The sequence below is a fragment of the Lepidochelys kempii genome, chromosome 2 (genome assembly GCF_965140285.1).
Source record: "Lepidochelys kempii isolate rLepKem1 chromosome 2, rLepKem1.hap1, whole genome shotgun sequence".
Taxonomy (NCBI): domain Eukaryota; kingdom Metazoa; phylum Chordata; order Testudines; family Cheloniidae; genus Lepidochelys; species Lepidochelys kempii.
This window is the reverse complement of record NC_136381.1, coordinates 90,892,242-90,915,818: the sequence shown is the minus strand read 5'-3', so window position 1 is coordinate 90,915,818 and position 23,577 is coordinate 90,892,242. Positions and strand designations below refer to the sequence as shown.

The window sequence follows — 23,577 nt, the reverse complement described above, 5'->3', positions numbered from 1 at the left end:
AAACTAAACAAAACAACAAAAAAAGAGCATTAACTCAGGTTAGATAACTTGGGCCAAAACGAAAGTGAAGATATGACAATTTAGCTTTAAATTTGAATTAGCAGCTTTAGATCAAGCCTATAGGTAGAACACTGTGTTTTTGCAAACACAAAAAACAAACAAACAAACAAAAGAAAAACTCTCCCCTCAGTGGCTGCTCCCATTCCGCAGGGCTGGGCCCTGCCCCCACTCCGAGTGTTGTGACCCAATGCACAGGGTCACAAGCACCACTCACTCAAATTTGGCCCAGCCATCCCTCCGTTGTCATGAATGGTGCTGCGACACCATGCATCAGGTCCCAATGCCTGGTGTAGGGAGCCACTGGGCCTACTTCTGCAGCACAGGAGGCACTGCCTCAGGTGTGTGTACAGGAGCGGGGGTGCGCCTGACTCTGCAACGCTCCCCCTCCAGGGTCTTCCACCCTCTCTGGGCAGGACCCAACCTCCCCTATGTAGGTAAAATTAAACAACATAAAATCTCTGAAAAATAAAGCAAGCAATTATTTAAAAAAAACAAACAAAAAACAAAAAAACCAAACGAAACACAGTGACCTATCTATTGGATACACCTGGCATACCATTGATTCTACTGAAAATCAGTCTGTAATACAACCATTGATCCTCACACAGCTCAATGTCCTGTAGTATAGATCCTCCACCAGGCACACTAAGTCCTCAGGCACCCCATATAGACATAGCAGTATCCACAATTTCAGTAGAATAAGGGCCATGTCAGAAATGCATTCTCCTAGCTACTTTGTTTAACGTCCCAATAGATTATCTGATGACAATGCTGATTGAAGACCACTGGGAGGTGTGAAATATAAAGATCCATATATAGAGGATCTTGATTTTGTTTTACTTGGAGAGCTCACTGACCAACTACAGTTAATGCTGGAAGAGCTGCAACAAACTGCAGAAACCATGGGACTTAAAATCAATGGTGATAAAGCCAAAGCTATGAATGCCTTCCATAAAATGAAAATGAATGTAGATGGCAATGACATTGAATGGGTCAACATTTTATCTATCTGGGTAGTACGTTGACAGCAGGAGGTTCTACAACCGAAGTCACAAGTTAGATCAGCCTTGCTTAAAAGGCATTTCAGCATCTTCAAAGGCCTCTGTTTTGGTGGCAGAATGTCTGTGTGACAACTAAGATACGAGTGTTCAACATGACAGTGATGACAATCCTGCTATATGGAGCAGAAACAGGAAACAAACAGTTTTCATATGAAAAGTTATGGTGTATTCTTAACATTCTCTGGTTTCATTTTGTCACAAACCAAGAGATATTTAGACAATCCCGGCAAGTTGCAATCTTACACCAGTTGAGAACAAGATAACTGCAATGGTGGGGTCACGTCCAACGTGCAGAAGAAGATATACTTTACAGAAGTCTTATAGAGCTGAAATTGAAGGAAGTAGAACACAAGGCCATCTATGGATGATGTAGGAAGATGCGATTTAGAGGGATTTAAGAAGCCTAAATCCTCTGATATTGACTCTTCCCAAAGGAACATGCACAAGGGTCTGTTCAAGATGGAACTCCTTGGTAGCATATAGAATCTGCTGCTACCTACAAGGCAGCCTGAGATTGAACTCAAGCTGCTAACCCAAGTTAAAAGCAGAATTGCCATGTCTTCACTGTTATTTTAACCTGAGTTAGTTGATGTGGGTTAGGTAATCCAAGGTAAGAACACTCTTTTCTGTGGTGGGGGCAGTTCTGACTTATTCATGATCCTGACTGAAGAAGAATATTCCAGAGATTTACCTGATAAAAGGAACTTCTATTACCTAAAAACAGATTTGAAGAGAGTTACAATCTTGGAAAGATTTATCCATAAGTCTCAATGTGAAAATAGTAACGCATGGAAAAGACACAGGTGTACTATGTCAGCATGGGACACTATGATGCTTAGAAAGTGAAGAATTTGCTGAACAGAAATCTCTGGATTCTGGTAACAATGTAGCATTTCTAATTTTCAGATTATATACCAAACCTCCATTGATCAGGATCATTGCTGTGGTTAATCCAACCCATCAAGAACAAGTAGGGAGGTTAACAGAATAACTGGTCTATCAATCGAATGTGTCTATAATGTTGTTTACATCAGCTTAACTACCTTGCTCAGGAGTGTGAATTGTTCACACCCCTGAGCACTATAGCTAGGTCAACCTAAGTTTTACGTGTAGAGCAGACCTCAGGAATTCAACCTAGATACGCTTCATAGCTTTTTTTTTTTTTTTTTTTTTTAAAGATACCTTTAACAGTGAACCATCTAAACAATATATTCTCCAGACCAAGAGCTGGCACTAGTACATCTATCATTTGGGAAAAGTGATGAGATTTAATGGAAGAGTGACAGACTGTCAACAGATGATTCACTTGAAAGCGCAAAAGTGCTTAAGTAAGATGCACTGCTGATTCAGCCACTCCGAGGTAGTATGGCTTACCAACACCTCTCTCAAGTTGCTATCTTGTTCTCCTGTATTTCAGCTTTCATTTAAAAATAAAAGCATCTAGTAGTTATGGTTGCACAAAAAAAAAAAAATGTAAACTAAGGCCTGGTCTACACTATGAAATTAATGTAGTATAACTACGTCATGCTCAGGAGTGTGAAAAATCCACAGCCCTGAAGAACACAGTTAAACTGACCTAACCCCCAGAGTAGACAGCGCTAGGTCGATAGAAGAATTCTCCCATCGACCTAGCTACTGCCTTTAGGGGAGGTGGTTACCTATGCTGATGGGAGAACCCCTCCTGGCAGCATACAGTGCATCTTCACTGAAGCACTACAGTGGTCCATCTGTAGCGGTGCTGCTGTGCCACTGTAGGGGTTTATGTGTAGACAAACCCTGAGTGTAACTGACACATAAGAGTTTATGCAGAAAATAGCTTTGAGAGGTGTGAACTGCCCCATTCATCTCACTAAGGTGTTAACTCAGATGCCCAGTGATGACAGTTTAATATCAATCTAGTTAATTATTTAATTACTTATGCAAGAAAGGAAGAAGAGGAGGATCACAAATCTAAAATTTACAGCAACATCATAAAGAATCAGAGAATCGTAGAAGATTAGGATTGGAAGAGACCTCAGGAGGTCATCTAGTCCAAACCCCTGCTAAAAGCAGGACCAACACCAACTAAATCATCCCAATTAGGGCTTTGTCAAGCTGGGCCTTAAAAACCTCTAAGGATGGAGATTCCACCACCTCCCTAGGTAACCCATTCCAGTGCTTCACCACCTTCCTAGTAAAATAGTGTTTCCTAATATCCAACCTAAACCTCCCCCACTAAACCTCCCCCACTAAACCTCCCCAACTTGAGACCATTGTTTCTTGTTCTGTCATCTGGCATCACTGAGAACAGCCGAACTCCATCCTCTTTGGAACCCCTCTTCAGGTATTTGAAGGCTGCTATCAAATCCCCCTTCACTTTTCTCTTCTGCAGACTAAACAAGCCCAGTTCCCTTAGCCTCTCCTCGCAAGTCATGTGTCCCAGCCCCCTAATGATTTTCGTTGCCCTCCACTGGATTCTCTCCAATTTGTCCACATCCTTTCTGTAGCGGGGGGCCCAAAACTGGATGCAATACTCCAGATGTGGTCTTACCAGTGCTAAATAGAGGGGAATAATCACTTCCCTCAGTTCTGCTGGCAATGCTCTTACTAATGAAGCTCAACATGCCATTAGCCTTCTTGGTAACAAGGTCACACTGCTGACTCATATCCACCTTCTCCTCCACTGTAATACCCAAGTCCTTTTCTGCAGAACTGGTGCTTAGCCAGTCGGTCCCCAGCCTCTAGCGGAGCATGGGATTCTTCCATTCTAACTGCAGGACTCTGCACTTGTCCTTGTTGAACCTCATCAGATTTCTTTTGGCCCAGTCCTCCAATTTGTCTAGGTCGCTCTGGACCCTATCCCTACTCTCCAGCATATCTACCTTTCCCCCACATCTGATTATTTGAGCCAAATCTTTCTCCTCAATACGGTGCAGCAGAAAAGAAAACAAGAGAAACTAGTTGTCATAAATATAAAGGGAAGGCTAACCACCTTTAAATCCCTCCTGACCAGAGGAAAGAACCCTTTCACCTGTAAAGGGTTAAGAAGCTAAAGATAACCTCGGTGGCACCTGACCAAAATGACCAATGAGGAGACAAGATACTTTCAAAGCTGGGGTGGGGGGGGAACAAAGGGTTCTCTCTGTCTGTGTGTTGTTTTTGCTGGGACCAGAGTAGGAATGCAGGTCAGAACCCCTATAAAGGGCTAATAAGCAATCTAGTTAGATATGCATTAGATTCCGTTTTGTTTAAATGGCTGATAAAATAAGTTGTGCTGAATGGAATATATATTCCTGTTTTTGTGTCTTTTTGTAACTTAAGGTTTAGTCTAGAGGGATTCTCTATGTTTTGAATCTGATTACCCTGTAAGGTATTTACCATCTGGATTTTACAGAGGTGATTCTTTTACTTTTTCTTCAGTTAAATCATTGGTCTTAAGATCCAAGGGTTTGGGTCTGTGCTCACCTATGCAAATTGGTGAGGATTTTTATCAAGCCTTCCCCAAGAAAGGGGGTGTAGGGTTCGGGAAGATTTTGGGGGGAAAAAATTTCCAAGCGGGCTCTTTCCCTGTTATATATTTGTTAGACGCTTGGTGGTGGCAGCAATAAAGTCCAGGGACAAAAGGTAAAATAGTTTGTACCTTGGGGAAGTTTAAACCTAAGCTGGTAAAAATAAGCTTGGGGTTTTTTCATGCAGGTCCCCACATCTGTACCCTAGAGTTCAGAGTGGGGAAGGAACCTTGACACTAGTAATATCAGAAACTAAGTCATACATGATGCAAACTGAAGTGCCTTCAAGATACTTTTTAATATGCTTATGTTTGGCTTTATATGTAATCATAAATTTAAACCAGGTAAAGGCAACTCTCACTGTAACAAAAAGGGCCTCAGAAATCTAAGGTGTACGAATCTTCACAATATTTATGCTCTATGCCTAAAGTTCCTTGACCCAGGACCTTAAATATGGATTTAGAAGTCTACTTTTGGGCATTCAGGTCTAAAAATCTTGACCTATGCTTGTCCATTGAATCTTTGGGAGCTACAACATGCCTTATGAGAACAACTTTCAATAATTTGAGAAATGATGTTTCTAATCAGAAACTTAAGTAAAACTGTCTCATATTAGTGTCTTTATATAAAATTTGAGGCAAACTCTATATGTTCTCTTTCCTTCATATTACTACTCAGAGCCTAAAAAATTTTCCAAAACATTTCAGTAATGTAAAGTCAGACTGTGTGTTCTCCATTTTAATAGGATCTTTAGATTTGTTCTCTGCTTTAGATTCAAAAGATTCCAAGGCCAGAAGGGACCATTGTGATAACCTAATGTGACCTCCTATGTAACCAGTGCTTAATTTATGCCAGGGCTGAGCCCTGGCACCCCTAGGCTTGACAGTTCATCACCCCAGCACCTCTGGGCTTGCTGCTTCAGTTAGGACAGTAAAAAAATTGTTTGAGCCCTGGCACCTAATTGCTTGAGCCCCCAGCATCTTTTTCATTACAAATTAAGCACTGTATGTAACACGAGCCATAGAATTCCCCAAATTAATTCCTAGAGCATATATTTTAGAAAAAATATCCAATCTTGATTTAAAAATTGCTAATGTTGGAGAATCCATCACAACCCTTGGTAAATTGTTCCAGTGGTTAATTACCATTACTTAAAATTTATAAATTATTTCCAGTCTGAATTTGCCTGGCTTCAACTTCCAGCCCTACATGGTGTTACACCCTTTCTCTGCTAGAGTGAAGAGCCCTCAGTGTGAAAGGTTAATGAACTGGAAAATTAAAATGTGTGAAGTTACTATTAAGAGAAGACTATCAGACTCAAAGTCTTGATGAGAAGAGCACGGGGAAGCCATTATTTCACATGACTTAGAAGAAGAGATGGAATTTTGGAAAAGATTGAGAGATCTCTATCACTTGTATTCCTTTAAAAAGTGTTGTTAATTGTTTTTTGTCCCATTTTATCTTATTTGTATGAAAGGAGTTGAGGGCTCAGGGTCTGTCTGCTTGGCCTTCCTTTAAACATGGCTGCAGAAGGCAAGTGTCTAGCTATCCAGAGTCCAAGTTTAAAGGCCTCTAAAAGGTCACTGGAGTACCCTGTAACCACAGTAAGGAGGACAAATGCAGGCTGCAGAGAGGGAGGCTAGCCCAGACATGAGAGCAACTCTGCTTCTTTGGTGGTACAGAACCCAAAGGCAAAAGGGAAGAAAAATAGTGAAGTGAAAATTACAGATACAGGCATACATACAGATACAGGGAAAATTACAGATACAGGCATAAATATACTGGCACATGGAGAAGGGAATTCCCTTCTTTTCATGTGCCAGTATATTTATGCCTGTATTTGTAATTTTCACTCCATGCATCAGAAGAAGTGGGGTTTTTTACCCACAAAAGCTCATACCCAAATAAATCTGTTAGTCTTTAAGGTGCCACCGGACTCCTCGTTGTTTTTGTGGATACAGACTAACTCGGCTACCCCTCTGATACTTGGCACCATTAATAAAACAATACCTGAATCTACTGGACAAGACCTGCTGACTAATTAGAGCCATCAACAGAGAAAAATGCAGCTCCAGAATGATCAAGAGACTAATCCATCTCTCAAAACACAAGAATTTTTCTACAGTCACTCCAATCTCTACTTACCCTTATCAATGACCATTAGCCAGGATGGACACAGACGGTGTCCCTCGCTTCTGTTTGCCAGAAGTTGGTAATGAGCAACAGGGAATGGATCACTTGATGATTACCTGTTCTGTTCATTCCCTCTGGAGCAGCTGGCATTGGCCACTGTCGGAAGACAGGATACCGTGCTAGATGGACCTTTGGACTGACCCTGCATGACCGTTCCTACGTATTATCAGCTTTGTTATATAGAACGTAATGAGTACATACAGAGGCCCAAGTCAGCATAAAAGAGGAGATCCATTTACTCAACATTTCCTAACATTCAGCTACAGACTACAGAGAGGTACGATATAGAAAGAAACATTGTCTTTATGTCTTATTAGTAACATATGCCAAACTATCTATGAAGTGTAAAAGCCACCACTTCTTGGGTCTGGCACAACAGGACAATGTTATTACTCTACTGTATGAACAGTATTAACAAAGGCAGACAAGCACAAAAGGCACACCCACCAGCCACATCCCAGCAAGCACATCTATGCACATACTACCATTATTTTATGTTCGTGCCTGCAACTGATCACTATCTCTTTTCAAAAATAAAATACAATTCTTACCCACATACATACACCCTGCTCTTTCAGTGTTGCAGTAATTACACTGAAAAACCAAGAGTCTCCTTAGAAGGATTGAATGAACCAGGGGAAGCTACAGAGGCCATCCCAATGAATCAGTGTATTCCAGGTTATACAATATGTAATAATTTATTAATCTATTACCAGAATTCTTTTACTCAGATGAGTTGTGACATTTAATGTTAATCTGATCTGTCATGAAGCATTTCTAAAGATATTTCTATTAATGATGGGCTAAGTGATTTTATGTATGGTCCCACCTACCCAGAGTCCAACCTCACCTTATCCAGTCTGGACCAGATGTGCCAATATGACCTCAGATTACCAAATCATAAGTGGATGATCTAGCCCCCCAAATGTTTTCTTTAATATATACATTTTATCTGTTTCACAACATAATTAAAATGCCACTTCTTAATGTACTTTAAAAATACAGTCCATTTCACTGAAGGTAATGAGACGGACTACTTTATTCTTAACCACATATTGAACAAAGTACTTATCTGTACACATATTTGTATCGTCTGCAAAACAAGAAATTGGTGAAGATGGTGCTGGAAATGGCCCACCTTGATCATCATACACATTCTAAGGAGAGTGATCACTTTAGATAAGCTATTACCAGCAGGAGAGTGGGGTGGGGGGAGAGAAAACCTTTTGTAGTGATAAACACCCATTTTTTCATGGTCTGCGCATATAAAAACATCTTCTGTATTTTCCACAGTATGCATCCGATGAAGTGAGCTGTAGCTCACGAAAGCTTATGCTCAAATAAATTGGTTAGTCTCTAAGGTGCCACAAGTACTCCTTTTCTTTTTGCGAATACAGACTACCACGGCTGTTACTCTGAAAAAAAAGTTTCCTGAAGTGATTCTTCTTCCCCATCAGAGCATCAGTCGCTGCCAAAAAGCTCCTCCTAATTATATGAAAAAGTTACAGTATCCAATAGGGTACTGGTATAATTATTAAACACTACTAAATTTGGAGGACGTGCATCAACATACATATAAGTCACATTTGCAACCTTTTCAGGGGAAGATTTATGTAAATTAGTTCCAGAGTACCCAAATGCAATCCAAATTCTCATTTCATGTATGGAGTACCAAGACAGGCTCTGACTCTACTACTACAGCACTGTAAACTCTGCAGATATGGTTGTACAGTGTCTAGCACAATAAGGCTTTCATCCATGACTGGAGTTCCTAAGCACTACCTCAATACAAACAACACAGAGAATTACTCAGTAGGAAGAAGAAAAGAGTTCACTATGAGCAAATAAATATTCCCACATGAAGTTGTTTTTGGAAGACAGCCTCAGGTGGAAACTGAACTTTAAAAAAAATTTCTAACTTTTCTTTTTTAAGTAATGACCAAATGCACATAAATCAGCACATTAAGTACTATACAAGTAAATATTTACAATCAACAGTTCACAGAACATCACAAACCACCACTGCACAATATATCACACTATACTGTAAAAATATATGCAATAAAACATACCTACAAGTGTTTCAATAAGATGAGAGCAACAATAGAAAGAAAAATTGCTATAAGAGTATTTTGTAATTGCTATATGAGCACAGGTGCCACCTTCCTCTGGGGCCCGGTGGTGCTCAACCTGCCACCCCACCCCAGGCCCTGCCCCCTTCCCCCAACCCTGCCTCTTCCTGCCCCTGCTGTACCCCAGGCCCTGCCCACCCCCCATCCCTTCTCCCAAGCCCCCGCCCCTACCCTGCCTCTTCCTGCCCCCACTGCACCCCCGCCCGCCTCTTCTTGCCCAGTTCCATACCCTCCCTCGAGCACGCCCTGTCCTCACTTCTCCCCCTAGCCCCCAGCACCTCCTGCACACGGCGGAACAGCTGATTGCAGCAGGTGGGAGGCGTTGGTGGGAGGGGGGGAAACTGGGTGCTGGTGAATGCTAAGCACCCACTAATTTTTTTCCGTGGGTGTTCCAGCCCCAGAGCACACACAGAGTCAGCTCCTATGAGTATAAGAGTAATATTCAGTTTGGGGTTATTTTTTAGTTTGTGTGCATGTGCACATGCACATGTGTATGTTATAAATATTACATTGAAGAAGGTTAGGGTGATCTACAACTGGTGTTGGGGTGGAAAGAGCAGAACAGAGCATGTTCACATGCATGTTTCAAGCAACAGGAAGTTATATTGCATCACCTACACAATTTGGCAGAAGAGAGGGGCTAGTCTGGTAACACATAGCTTACAATTTTATTGGCAAATATATACGTCAGTATTTGAATCTAACAGTTTATTGTAATCTTTCTACACATTCTTTTCCTTCTACTGCTGAAATAGTAGTGCTGGATACTTTTGAATATATTTTGCTTGCATTACTGTAAACAAAATTCTTCAAGCATTTGGAGTTCAAAGTTTAACATCTCTTTAAAAGCTAAGTGCTGTACAGTAAAACCTATACTAAGGGACTAATCAACGGATTGAAAAAGCTCTTAAGGGAAACTATCTTAATACAGACGGTTGTGATTTTTTTCTTACAGAGGCAAAAAGATAACTTAAAAAAAACCCTTCTTACATAGTAACAAACTAGTATATTAAAATTGTACTGTGGGAAGAACAGCACAATAGCAAAAAGAAAAGGAGTACTTGTGGCACCTTAGAGACTAACCAATTTATTTGAGCATGAGCTTTCGTGAGCTACAGCTCACTTCATCGGATGCATACCGTGGAAACTGCAGCAGACTTTATATACACACAGAGAATATGAAACAATACCTCCTCCCACCCCACTGTCCTGCTGGTAATAGCTTATCTAAAGTGATCATCAAGTTGGGCCATTTCCAGCACAAATCCACTCTCACAAATCTTGGGAGACAGGCCAGTCCTTGCCTACAGACAGCCCCGCAACCTGAAGCAAATACTCACCAACAACCACATACCACACAACAGAACCACTACCCCAGGAACTTATCCTTGCAACAAAGCCCGTTGCCAACTGTGCCCACATATCTATTCAGGGGACACCATCACAGGGCCTAATAACATCAGCCACACTATCAGAGGCTCGTTCACCTGCACATCCACCAATGTGATATATGCCATCATGTGCCAGCAATGCCCCTCTGCCATTTACATTGGTCAAACTGGACAGTCTCTACGTAAAAGAATAAATGGACACAAATCAGATGTCAAGAATTATAACATTCATAAACCAGTCGGAGAACACTTCAGTCTCTCTGGTCACGCAATCATGGACATGAAGGTCGCTATCTTAAAACAAAAAAACTTCAAATCCAGACTCCAGCAAAAAACTGCTGAATTGGAATTCATTTGCAAATTGGATACTATTAATTTAGGCTTAAATAGAGACTGGGAGTGGCTAAGTCATTATGCAAGGTAGCCTATTTCCCCTTGTTTTTTCCTACTCCCCCTCCCCCCCGGATGTTCTGGTTTAACTTGGATTTAAATTTTGAGAGTGGTCAGTTTGGATGAGCTATTGCCAGCAGGAAAGTGAGTTTGTGTGTGTATGGAGGTGGGGGGTGTGTGAGAAGGCCTGGATTTGTGCTGGGGGTGGCCCACCTTGATTATCATGCGCATTGTGGGGAGAGTGGTCACTTTGGATGAGCTATTGCCAGCCTGGATTTGTGGATTAAACCTGGATTTGTGCTGGAAATGGCCCACCTGATGATCACTTTAGATAAGCTATTACCAGCAGGACAGTGGGGTGGGAGGAGGTATTGTTTCATATTCTCTGTGTGTATATAAAGTCTGCTGCAGTTTCCACGGTATGCATCCGATGAAGTGAGCTGTAGCTCACAAAAGCTCATGCTCAAATAAATTGGTTAGTCTCTAAGGTGCCACAAGTACTCCTTTTCTTTTTGTGAATACAGACTAACACGGCTGTTACTCTGAAACCAGCACAATAGCAGAGTCTGTTTTGAATGCAAAACTCTAAAAACACTACCAACTTTAAGATGCCCTAACTGGATTGATAGGACTAGAGTGAGCGCCAAATGTTTCCCATGCAGGATGTAGAAGTGGCTGAACCTCTAAGTCTCACAAGGATTTTTGGCCATTGTAGAAATGGCAGCCAAAACAGAACTAATGGTTGCTGGTTATTTAAAGGGTCATGTTGTCACTTCAGCTATTTTTAGGTGATCATTGTTGCACTAGCAAGATGTCACCTACTAAAAAGGTAATTTTATTTTGAAAAGTACTTGGATATAAACTTCAGGAGAGTCACTGAACACAGGTCGTCATCTAGAATGGACAATCTTCAATAAAAGATTCTCTGTACTGAATATTAGATTCTTACTTTTCTAGATTTTACAGCTTGTGATCTGTTTTGTTACAGAAAGTATTTATTTTGGAGACTCTCTAGAGTCTGTTTTGGAGATCAAAACCAAACAACTCTGCCCTTTAGTGACACCATGATGGAAAAAAATATAAAGGAAGTCTAATGTCTTAAAAAAAAAAATCAGCAAATACCAAAGAAAGCAAATACTAAAATACCTTAATCATATGGTTATTGCATGGTGTCACTACGCAGCAGAATTAATGTTATTTGGGTGTCTAAATTATGTATTTCTTACTGTTTATATTTCTTTGAATTCCCTGGGTTTGAAATGCTTGATTTTGGGATAATTACAACATCCCATAGTCTTTTTTGCCCTGAGGTTACTCATATACATTATAATATTCCATCTTAAGTTTATTTTGGTCCAAGAATACTAACACGTTTGATAAACAAAAGGGGAGAAGTGAAGGATGTTTCCAAAAAGATCATATGATTGTTTATTTTGTTATGTACACATTTTCCCTGCATTTTAAAAAATATTGTTTTCAAAATGGAAGAGTTCTGCTCTTGCAAATATTAAGTTATAAGTGAGCAGATAGGATATGTCAGTGGAAAGTCTACCTGTGGAATTCACTCTCTGGCACTCTGCCAGAGCCCCAGTTCATTGATCTTCAGAGTCTGGTACAATCAAAGTATATCTTTCGCCTAGTTATTCATCATGGTTGAGGATGTAAATGGATGGGGCTATAAGTGCTCTCTACTGTAAGTACTTAAATATGTTCTTGCATGAGGTTTGTCACATCCCTTGATATCACACACTGAACACCCAAAAATTATTACATGTACTTGGGGCTTCCTCATTTGTGATGTTTATAGCTCATTTTAGGACAAAAAATAGAATGTGTTTAAAATGGTTTCCCTTAGAAGGTGCCTCCCTCCTCACAGCTCCTCCCCCCCAAGCCACACACTCCCAGTGAGCATGGGAGAGAGATCTTTAGGGTCTGATAGCCCACTCAACAAATTATTTCAATAATGCAAATACAGACAGAAGTGTATTTTAGGTGGATATTTTAGAAAACCCTATTCAGGATTTGGCTTGGCTTGATTTTTTAGCTAGTTTCAATCTAAAACTGGAAACCCTAGAAATATGGTATAAAAATTCATGCATAACATCTTGCGGTAAAATAAATGCTTGTAAAAGATTTTAGGCTATAGTCATCTATCCATTTATTTTTATAAGAGTTTGTATTCTTTTTGAAAAGGGTATAAGTGAAGTTGCAGGTTATTTATATACAGGTAGTAGAGGCTCCAGCCAAGTTTCTAACAAACTAGATAGGGAAACAGAGCTGCACTTGGGATGACAAATAAAACAAGATGGAAGTTTGCTAACATTTAATGAGACTTTATTTGTCCCATTCCTCCATATTTACACCTACACTTAGCAATGTAATAGTTGAAATGGGTTGATTTAATTTTATCTTATTGGGACGTTTGCTCAGCTAAATTAATCTACAGGTGTTTGCTCTCCTATCCTCCTCCTTCATCCCAGTCCCGCAAAAGCAGCTCTATTCTATTGAGATAAATGTGTAATGAACTTCAAGTATGATACATTAGATTTTAATACTCTGTTTCCTTTGACTGCCATCAGTAAAATTTACAGCATGTGTTAATTTAGCAATTATCTCTTTTGTATGGTTAGTTCCGGTCAGTAAATCATATTGCTTCACCAGTGAATTTATCAAAAAACAATTCTCCATAATCTGCACTCAGAATTTTATAAAGAGTCTCAAATAGCAATTTACCAAGACTACAGTGTTTGCATCAATGCAGTGTTCACTGTAAAGGGCAGTATTAAAAAGAACTATCATATTACATTTGTTTTTGTTACTCCTGTACTTGTGAAGTAATATAAAATTCTAGGGCTGAGAACTGAAAGGCCTAGGCTGCAACGTTAAGTTGTTCTGACTATAAATTCCACACTTACATCTTTGCAAGGCTGTTTATCTCACCCAGCCTATTTGCTTTGGCCATATTTTTACTTTATATATGATTAACAGTTTTCTTCATCAAAAAGGGTAGCTGAATAGATTGTGTGTCTGGGATGCTAAATTTTCACAGTTTTGCCAGATTGCTTAATAATTTGTCAAATTTCAGGAGCTGGAACAACAAGTGGATATAAACACAGGTAAATAAGTTTTTTTAAAAATCAGCAACATAGAAGAAATGAGGACTCTACTGAGTGAAACAAATAAACAAATATTATTAAGAAGAGACAGTGTAGATTAAAATTGGTTAAAGTTTAAGGAGGTGGTAAAAGAGGCATTAATACAGTTTTGTACAACTCAACCTAAAACCAATGTGGTACGGTCAAGAGATTTTTAACAAATACTAGAATGACTGAAAGGAGAATTAGGGATGACTTTAATGGGACTGCCAAATAAAGAGTTAATGTTTACTCAAAAGGAAATAACTAAATAGCATATTTACATCAGGATTCGATAAGGGCGATATTAACTTACATCCATTTAACCGTGGTTTCTTGGCAAAATATAATTAGTATGCAGATTACTAAACAGTTGATATTAAGTATTTAGATAGGTTAGAGATAGACAAAATACTAGATAGCGATTATGTGTGATACAAAATTAGGGCCTGTTCCAACTCCCATTGGCGTCAATGGAAGGACTCCCACTGACTTCAGTGGGAGCTGGATTGAACCCTTTATCAATAGTTGAACAATATATTGTAAACAAACTAGGTGATTGGGGAAAAAAACAATGAAGTTCATTTTGCCAAAGATGTTTTAAAGGGGAGTGGGCATGGGAGGTGAATTAAACCCAGCATGCGTACTTGGAAAAATTAATATGCTATCCACAAGTATAGCAACACTATCCATGACAAAAAAGGAAAAATCTTTGTAAATGTGTGGTTGGAATAGTTTTATGTAAAGTCACTCATGTCAGTCTTATTTTTGTATAAAAGTAATTATGGCTCTACATATATGGAAGCCTGTAGAATTCATATAATTTATTTGAGAAAAAAAACCTGACAATGTTTCTCATAGTGGATTATGGGATATACTTTCTAGATATGAAGTGAATAATAGTGGCAAGATCTAGAGCACCCGAAGCCATCAATATTGTCAATATCTATTGATGCTCAGAACCTCTGAGGATTTGGTATATTATATAGTGTGTGTGTTTGGGAAGTCCACCAATAAACAGAATAACTGTTTAGTTAAATATATCCAATATTGGTTACATCATCACATATTCATCATATCTTGTTTATGCTTAAAGTTAGGTGGGCTATTTCTATTTGTGGTCTTATTTAAAGCAAAATTGAAAGTTTATTAGCCTCTACTACATTTAAATCACTTCAAAATAGTCTTTAGGTAGACCTGCTACAAGTTCCCTGACTAGGTTTTGAAGGACAGCACTTCTCCTCCTCTCACCCACGAGAAATGGCTGACAGCAGACAGCAAAGAAACCTGGCTTCTGCTAGTGTTGTGGGTGAGGTCGACATCAAGACAGCTGAGCACGCCTCATGAAAGTTCCCTTCACTAACACCAGGCCAGAATCAGTTGCAAGGTTTCCCCCCCCTCCCCTAGTGAATATTCTGATGGAGGTGGGACTAACTACACAGAAAGAACCAGGCAGAAATGTTCCTAGCAAAAAATCTTAGGAACATCCAGAGAAGGAAACTTAGGCTGAGATTTATGTTCTATTACAAACTAGAGCCAAGCTCTAAGAAGAGGATTAATTTGAACATTGACTTAGAGCTTGAAACTTCTCATTAATACCATGTAGGTTCTCAGTCCTTTCACAACTACTTTCCTGTGAAGCGAGGAGATTTCAATTTAGTATCTTTCATGAATGCTGAATTCTCTTAAACATACAAACCTTCAAAAGAGTGGAAAATTTACAGTTAAAAAGGTGGAAAAAGTCACTTTAATAGAAGCATTTTATGGAAATTTTGTTTTGTACTGAACTTAGTAGTGGCAATCTAAATTATTTTCCAAAGGAGGCTTTGAACTTCATACAGTATGACATCATAATGGAACCACTTAATGATGAAGCAATAATACCCATTGTTGGGACACCCGTATGGCGGTGTCACTCCAACTACAAGCCTGAATTTTCTTGGTTTTGATGGGCTTATGTTTAGACACAATTTTTAAAAAGAGCAAATTTTAGAATGATGACAAATGTATAAAGTAAACCAAGTCCAAATTCCATCGAAGGCAGGAAATTGTGCAATACATTATCTGTTGAGTTCCTTGGCTAAACAGCCCTGAATGAAATTTCTGGACTGAAGAGAATATGTAAGCTGTCACAATCACTGAGTAGTTACAGCTGACATTTCAACCCAAATCCATAACTTCTACTTTTTCAATTGCTCAAGTCCAGACTTCCTAGCAGCACTGAATGAAAAACAATCAAACTATAAAAAACAGTTTGAAAGCTTCAGTGAATTGCCCAATGGTATAACTTTCAAGACTAACTCATTAAACCTTTTCATGATTTTTTGCTTGTAAACAGAATGTAAAAGCAGTGAACAAAACAATTATCAATACTAGGGCTTTTTTATGTCATTGGACAATCCACTGAACATGCAACAACATGCCGAGTTTAGCATATATACTTTAATTGACTGGCTTTAATGGACAGTTTTCTGCTTTAGCATTATCGTCCAAAGGTAAAAAATTATAATACTTCCCTAAGTTAACATCATGTAGTTTCTTTCTCTTCATTGCTAATTAACAGTACACCAGAGTATAACTATAAGCCTTTACAGCATTCCATACAACTAGTCACACTTCATTATTAAAAGAAGTAAGAGCACTTAAGTCTCAAACCTGTGAGGCAGGACCGTACATCAGTATGTAAGAAGGTAAACTAAAGAAGAGAGGTTAACTAACTCACCCAAAGTCACACAAGATAGAGACAGAATTAAAACACGATGTACTATCTTTCAATTTATTTCCAGAATGGTCATTATATAGTTTGTGAACTTAATTTTGTTTCACTAAAACTCAATTCACAAGAAAATGTTATCTTGTCTCTACAACAATTTCCACCTGCCTTTCTCCCTCTGTTATACTCAAATGCAACATGGCTGCTTAAACTTTTGTTCTGTTATGATACGGCAAAAAGTAATGATTTTTTGGGCACATCTACATTAGCAATCACTGTAGCCATAATTTACTATTAGTGCAACTCCAACAGTGGAAGCTGTGTGTCTGTCTATCCTACAACTTTCACCCTCATTACAAGTAGTTGAGCTTAATATTTGGTGAATTATGGATACAAAGTTTGTTAGTACAGAGGAAAACTTTGGTTAATTTGCAACTTTATTATCTTAGTCTCTTAAAATTCAATTCCAGGGTTAGATTCAGAAGTGTAACATCTACAAAGTGTGAAGGAGTTTCTTTTGTTGCTGAAGGTTTAAAGTAGGAAGTTTGCTGCTTCAGCAGAGATTGTTTATTCTTTGGAATCTTGCTGGTTTAGAACAAAGTCCAAACTTTAGAGGTGAAAAAAGAAAGTGGGCATCTTAAAACAAAGTTTGTAACACTAAATGTATTATAGGCAGGGCTGGTAGCACTGCCTATTGTGATTGCTTGATGATTCCCATTATATGATCCTTTTTCAATTGCTTAAAATTTTACCAAACTTTAACCATTTGGACAGAAATTTTCCATGATGAGTGTCTGCCTCAGGGTGAAGGTTTTTGGTTTGTTAGTTTTTGGGGTTTTTTGGAAAATTTCAGCCAAAAATGGATTGTTTCGGCGGGGGTGGGGGGAGCTTGTTCTGCCCATGTTAAAAAATTCTGGAGACATTTTCTTTAAAAGCTTGTGTCCCCATGCTACGCACCAGGGACTGAAGTCTGGCTTTTGTGTCAGGGATACGCCTTATGCTGTCCTTGTGAAAATTTACCCAAATTTGGCTAAGTTATAAGTTGTTGGGGGGAAAAAAAGATCAGTTTGCACATGCTCAGTAGAGACTTCATAGCAAACTATCCCTAAAGATTTTGTTTACACTGGGCTTGCTCCAGCCCAAGATCAATCAGGGCTTGACTTTTTCTGAAAGTGTAGCCCTGGGTTGTGCCAGTTCTAGGCACCTGAATGGAGAACAGGAAACTGTTTCTCCTGTGTTCTCAATGCCCCACCTGCTGGGCTCAGGTGGTGCAGAATAGGAAGCTACATAATTTGAATGCAGAGGAAACAAGAGCCAGACTTTCGAAATCCCTAAACTGCTTTGCAAAGCTTAACCACGGTTTATACTAAAATATAGGCCACTCAGGGAAGGGCATTATAAATTCTATAAACAACGTTGCAGTAAGTATTCATTCAGATACCCAGTGTGGTATTTGGTGATGACATTTAAGAATATTAAAATTTTGCAACAATTTTATATTTCTGAAATTCTATATATACACTTTGCATAATCTTATGTCTACTTATGCTTTGTAAATTCTACAGAATTCAAGGACAAATGCAAAATAATTCAGAATGAATTATTAGTTTTAACTATTTTGAAAATGTATCTTTCATTAACAACTTGATGATTTAAAACAGAGACTTTACTGTCTCCCCAAACCACAGTTCAACAAAATTTTATTTGGTCTTTAAAGGCTTAATTTGTAACTTTTCCCAAAAAGTGTGCCTCAATAAATCAAGCCTTAATTTCCAGTCAGTATTAAAAGCAGATTGTTGATTTAGTGCTTGTCTACATTGGGTACAAGGGCAAGCCTCCTACAAGGGATTTTCTTAAATACACTAAGTTACTACACAGAAGGGTTAGACAGGAGGTTTTTCCCTCTTCCTCCAGCCTCAGTGGCTGAATTTATTTAAAGGAGCACTCAAATCGGGGAGACATAAAATTAGACCCAGCATTTGGGTTTTGATTTGCATATTCATGCATGTGCTAGAACCAATACACCTTGCTGTTTCTATATCCTGCCTGTCTGCTCTAATCTCTTGACTAAGTAAGATTCTGAAATGGGCAGGAGTCTTGCTGAATTCTTGCACATTTCAATATAATTTTTGCTCAAAAGACAGAGTCAAACACAGCGCAATCATATGCTTCTGGTCAAAAGAACCTAGTGTTCTAAATTGGTTATTGGCAAGTCATTTAGCAAAATAATTTTAATTTTTCACCTGTTAATTTTCTTGTTTTAGGAGGACTGGATTTTTTGGTGGGGGAGGTAGGATGGTGGGGGAATGACAGAGAGGGCAATTTCCTGCAAGATCCTTGAAAAAAAACTTTATTGACCTAAGTTTAACTATATTTGGAGTTCACTGTATTAAATGCAACACTTATTTGTTATTGTGGGATTGAATGTAACTGCTTTAGGCTGTGAGATGTGGCCAATGTACATCTTGCGAAGTATTATGCACTTCAATAGACTATTTTAAACGGTGTGCCAGACAAAAAGGAACATTTGGGACAAAGTTAACTAGGCTTCCTAGGAGATGCCTGTGGATAGGGGAATGCAGATTCTGACCTCCCAATCTTTTGAAGTTACACCTTGAGGAGAGAACCATTGTCTGTTGACTATCCACAATTTGAAGATCAAAGGTCCAAGATGTATAAAAGAGAGTAACTTACTCATGTGTGCAGGTTCTGAGCTAACCTGTTATGAACCCCTTTGCGGGGTTCGAAGGACTCATCAACTACCAGAGCCCTTGTTGGAGTTGATCTCTGGTAAATTTATTAGCATTTGTGTAAGTTCTTTTATTGTTTTTAATAGGTTTTCACCTTAGGAATAAATGTGCTTAGAAAGGGCTGTGTGGTAGCTTGTAACTGTGGGCAAGTACGCTGTTTCTAGCCTCTGAGTGAGAAAGTAAGCTGCAGACACTGGCCGTTTATTCCCAGCAAGCCAGATAGCCTAAACCCAGTGTAGGCAGGGAACTGGGCAGTCAGGAAAACCCCCAGTCTGGAGTCTCCACCCAAGAGAGGTGATGGCTGAGGAGCCTAGAGAATATTCTCTTGCTGGACCACAGAGGAGGAATACAGGTGCAGCTCCCCTGAACTGTGACAAGGTGAAACTCAGAAAGAGCAGTGTGATTTTTATAACAGCCTATCAAAATTTGGCAGTGTCTTTCACTCAGTTGCTAAAATATCCTCAGAAGAGGAGCCAATACAACAATTGGTTAATTATAATCTATGCAATGAATCTTCACAATTGTCTAGACAGAATAACTAATTACTAGGTAGTTTAGATGCCTCAGATAACATGTGAATACCAATGACTACCAAGTTCCAGTGTTTTACCTTCAGAGTTCAGTGGACTCTGTAAAACAATTACTGATGTTTTCTTTAAAAGAAAACTATATTTTAGAAAACTTTGCTAGAAACTGACTCCACTTAAAGAGTGGAATTAAAAATACAGCTCAGGTATTTATTGGTTCAATGTTATTTTCTATTTTTTTTCTTTTAAAAAAAAGTTTCAAGAAAATAACACTTGATTTCACTCCAAATCACTTCCATAAAAACCATTAAAGTGGAACAATCTTCCCCATCCGGGATATGTAAGAGCAGATCACAAGTTCAAAAGTTCATGACTCAAATCCCCTTTTGATTCCAGAGACCAATGTTCCTTCACATTTCCTTCCTCACTCCTTACTATTCTCTCATGGAATTCACAGCCTTAAGAAGGAAAGAAATAATCAAGTCTCATTAAAGGACACATTATCGCCAGCTATTAATTTGGAGGATCAATGGTTGTATTTTTCCAAAACTTAATGCCATAAACATTGAAGGTTTAAATTGTTCATTCTTTAAAATATTCATAATTTCAGGATTTTCTTTAGTTTCTCTCTTTTTTTAAGAGACAATCTGTACCACAAAACGAATATGCTGTCTTCCTAAGTAGTATATTCAGATGTTTCTACTTTGAGAAAGCTAGACTTTACTATTATTGAAAGAGAGCCCATTCCTTTGATTCTCCCCCCATCCACACACATGCACAACAATGCTTTCACCATGTAGAAAAAATATTTGACACATGAACCAAGTTAGCGAACCTTAATGTTTTAAAATACATAATTTGCATCATCCATTGCCAAAGCACCATGGGTATTATCAAATAAAAAACCCAAAATATTTAAAAGCTTACCCAAAAGTCACCACTGAAACCTTACATATTTAAAGACAGCTCTAACAGCAGGTTATAAGTTTAGTTAAAGCAAAGACTTGCTGTAACTATAATATTCATTTTCTCTATTCTCCCTGTAAGGAACCTTCAGTGAAACATTTTCAAGATTTCTAGCCACCATTCCAAAGGATGACATTTATAAGCACTTACACCCAGTGATGAGTTGCCAAAATCTTAACAACCGGTTCCCCACAAGGTGAGTCGTTGCCCACCCTCACTCCCCAGGACTCCTGCCCCATCCAACCACCTGCGTTCCTTGACGCTCCCCCTCCCAGAACCCCTGCCCATTCTACCCCCCTTCCCTGTCCCCTGACTGCCCCCAGTACCGGGCAGGAGGGTCTCGTGGGCCACCGTAGTGGCTCTTCCCTAAGAGCCAGAGGGACCTGTCGGGGGGCAAAGTGGGGAGTCCTGGCGATGCTTACCTGGGGCAGCTCCCAGGAAGCATCCGGCAGGTCCCTCTGGCTCCTAGGGGCGGGGGAGCGTAGCTAGGGGCGGGCAGGGGGAGCGGCCGCTCCCTGCAATGATAACATCAAAAGTGGTGCCTCAGGCACCGACTCCATGGGTGCTCCGGGACTGGAGCACCACGGGGAAAATTTGGTGGGTGCGGAGCACCCACCGGCAGTTCCCCACCCGGCCCCAGCTCATCTCCGCTCTGCCTCCACCTCCTCCCCTGAATGCACCACCCTGCTCTGCTTCCTGCACCCCCCCGCACTTCCCCCCTCGCTTCCCGCGAATCAGCTGTTCGGTGGGAAGCCAGGAAGGGCTGAGAAGCAGGCGGCAGCTTCCCCCTCAGGCCAAGGGTGGCGGAGGTGAGCTGGGGCAGGGAGCAGTTCCCCTGCGCGCCCCCCCACCCTGGGTTACCTGCTGCGGCACGGGTGGCCCTCTTCGCGCCCCCCTGCCCCAGCTCACCTCCACCTCCCTGGGCCTGAGTGTGAAGCCACCGCCTGCTTCTCAGTCTGTCCCAGCTTCCCGTGCGAAGAGCTGATTTGCGGGAAGCCCGGGGGCGGGGGGAGAAGCAGAGCGGCACGGCGCGTCCAGGGGAGGAGGTGGAGGCAGAGCGGGGGTGAGCTGGGGCCGGGGAGCTGCCGGTGGGTGTTCTGAATCCACCAAATTTTCCCCTTGGGTGCTCCTGGGCTGGAGCACCCACGGAGTCGGCGCCTGAGGCGCCACTTTTGGCCGGTTAAATTTAGAAGCCCTTTTAGAACCGGTTGTCCCTCGCAGAACAACCAGTTTTAAAAGGGCTTCTAAATTTAACAACTGGTTCTAGCGAACCGGTGCGAACCAGCTCCAGCTCACCACTGCTTATACCTCATAAAAGTGTGCTCCATAAACAATCCCCTGTCACATCACCCAGTGACTTGATGCTGCTCAGTGAACTACTTTAGCAACACTAGAGATCACTGGTGCTTATACTGAATACCGTCTCTTTATTCTGAGGGAAAACATCATCTCAAGAGCATTAACCTTATTTCACATTGTCCAAAACACTCCACTACAAAAAAAAAAAAAAAGTTGTTTGAAAGGTTATGTGGTTCTGAAATATGAATTTGTAGTGGAAGTAAAGTGTTCTTAATTTGTCACTAAAATCTTTTTTTTTTCTACACCATTAAAACGTAGCTAAAGACTACTGATTATCTGCTGTTATTTTTTCCTAGTAACTTACATGCAGTCAAAAGTTATTCATTACTCAAGCATGGAAATCAACCCAGTGTTCAGGCTCATCTTAATTTCTCCTGAGAAATTGGAGTAATAGGAAGTAATAGGAAATTGGAGTAATAGGAAGAGTAACTAAGAATGTCCCTGTTTCAGCCTGCCAGGGATAGTGAATGGTCTGTCTCCTCCCATTCCCCCTTTTACAAATTCATCTATACCCACTCCTGCCACTGCCAAGATCTCTGTAATCTGTGATCTTTAGAACTGCAATCTAGCCGCACTCAAAGAAATTTGGGCTTCACACTAGATTTCAGGCCTGGCACTGCAATGAGGATTTCACTAGCTGTATTATTGCAGTTAGGCTTGACAGAATTCTATTTTTTTTTTTTAAATTATTTGGATCGATAATAAAAAAGCTTAAAAATAAAAATCAATATTATCTATTTAAATTTTCACAGTTATGGGAAGTTATGGGAGGTCAGAAAATGGTGGAATAGACTATAATTAATTGACAGTGGGCACAGATTCAAAAAGTTAAAGCTTTAGAACTGTTAAAATACAAATTGTTAAGATCACAAGTAAATATCCTGAAATCAAACTCGTTCTCAAGCAGATTTTTTCTTACTATGCCTATCTGCAAATTTTGGTTCTCATCGATCAAAATACTTTTTCACTGGTTTGTGTATGTATGCTGAAATCAACATTTACTGACATTGAGGGATAAAAAACTAATCCTTCCAAGCCTACAGAAATACATGAGGAGGAGGAAGAGGAGGATAGAAACTACAGCTATGGTAAGTTTCAGAGTAACAGCGGTGTTAGTCTGTATTCGCAAAAAGAAAAGGAGGACTTGTGGCACCTTAAGAGACTAACCAATTTATTTGAGCATAAGCTTTCGTGAGCTAAAGCTCACTTCATCGGATGCATACTGTGGAAACTGCAGAAGACATTATATACACAGAGACCATGAAACAATACCTCCTCCCACCCCACTCTCCTGCTGGTAATAGCTTATCTAAAGTGAAATGGCCCACCTTGATTTTCATACACATTGTAAGGAGAGTGGTCACTTTGGATGGGCTATTACCAGCAGGAGAGTGAGTTTGGGGGGGGGGGGGG

General features: G+C 39.9%; 1 protein-coding gene across 2 annotated transcripts in view; it reads right to left on the bottom strand.

Annotated features, from left to right (window-relative positions):
• Positions 1–23,577, bottom strand: part of GNAL (G protein subunit alpha L) — a 317,300-nt gene that overhangs the window by 242,165 nt on the left and 51,558 nt on the right. The window contains exon 1 of one of the 2 annotated variants that reach the window (XM_073331614.2): positions 6,755–6,881. The exons of the other annotated variant lie outside the window; for it this stretch is intronic. Coding sequence (XP_073187715.1) covers positions 6,755–6,770 — 16 coding nt within the window. The 5' untranslated portion in view covers positions 6,771–6,881. Of the gene's footprint in view, positions 1–6,754; positions 6,882–23,577 lie in introns of those variants that run through there. 2 annotated transcript variants of the gene reach the window in all.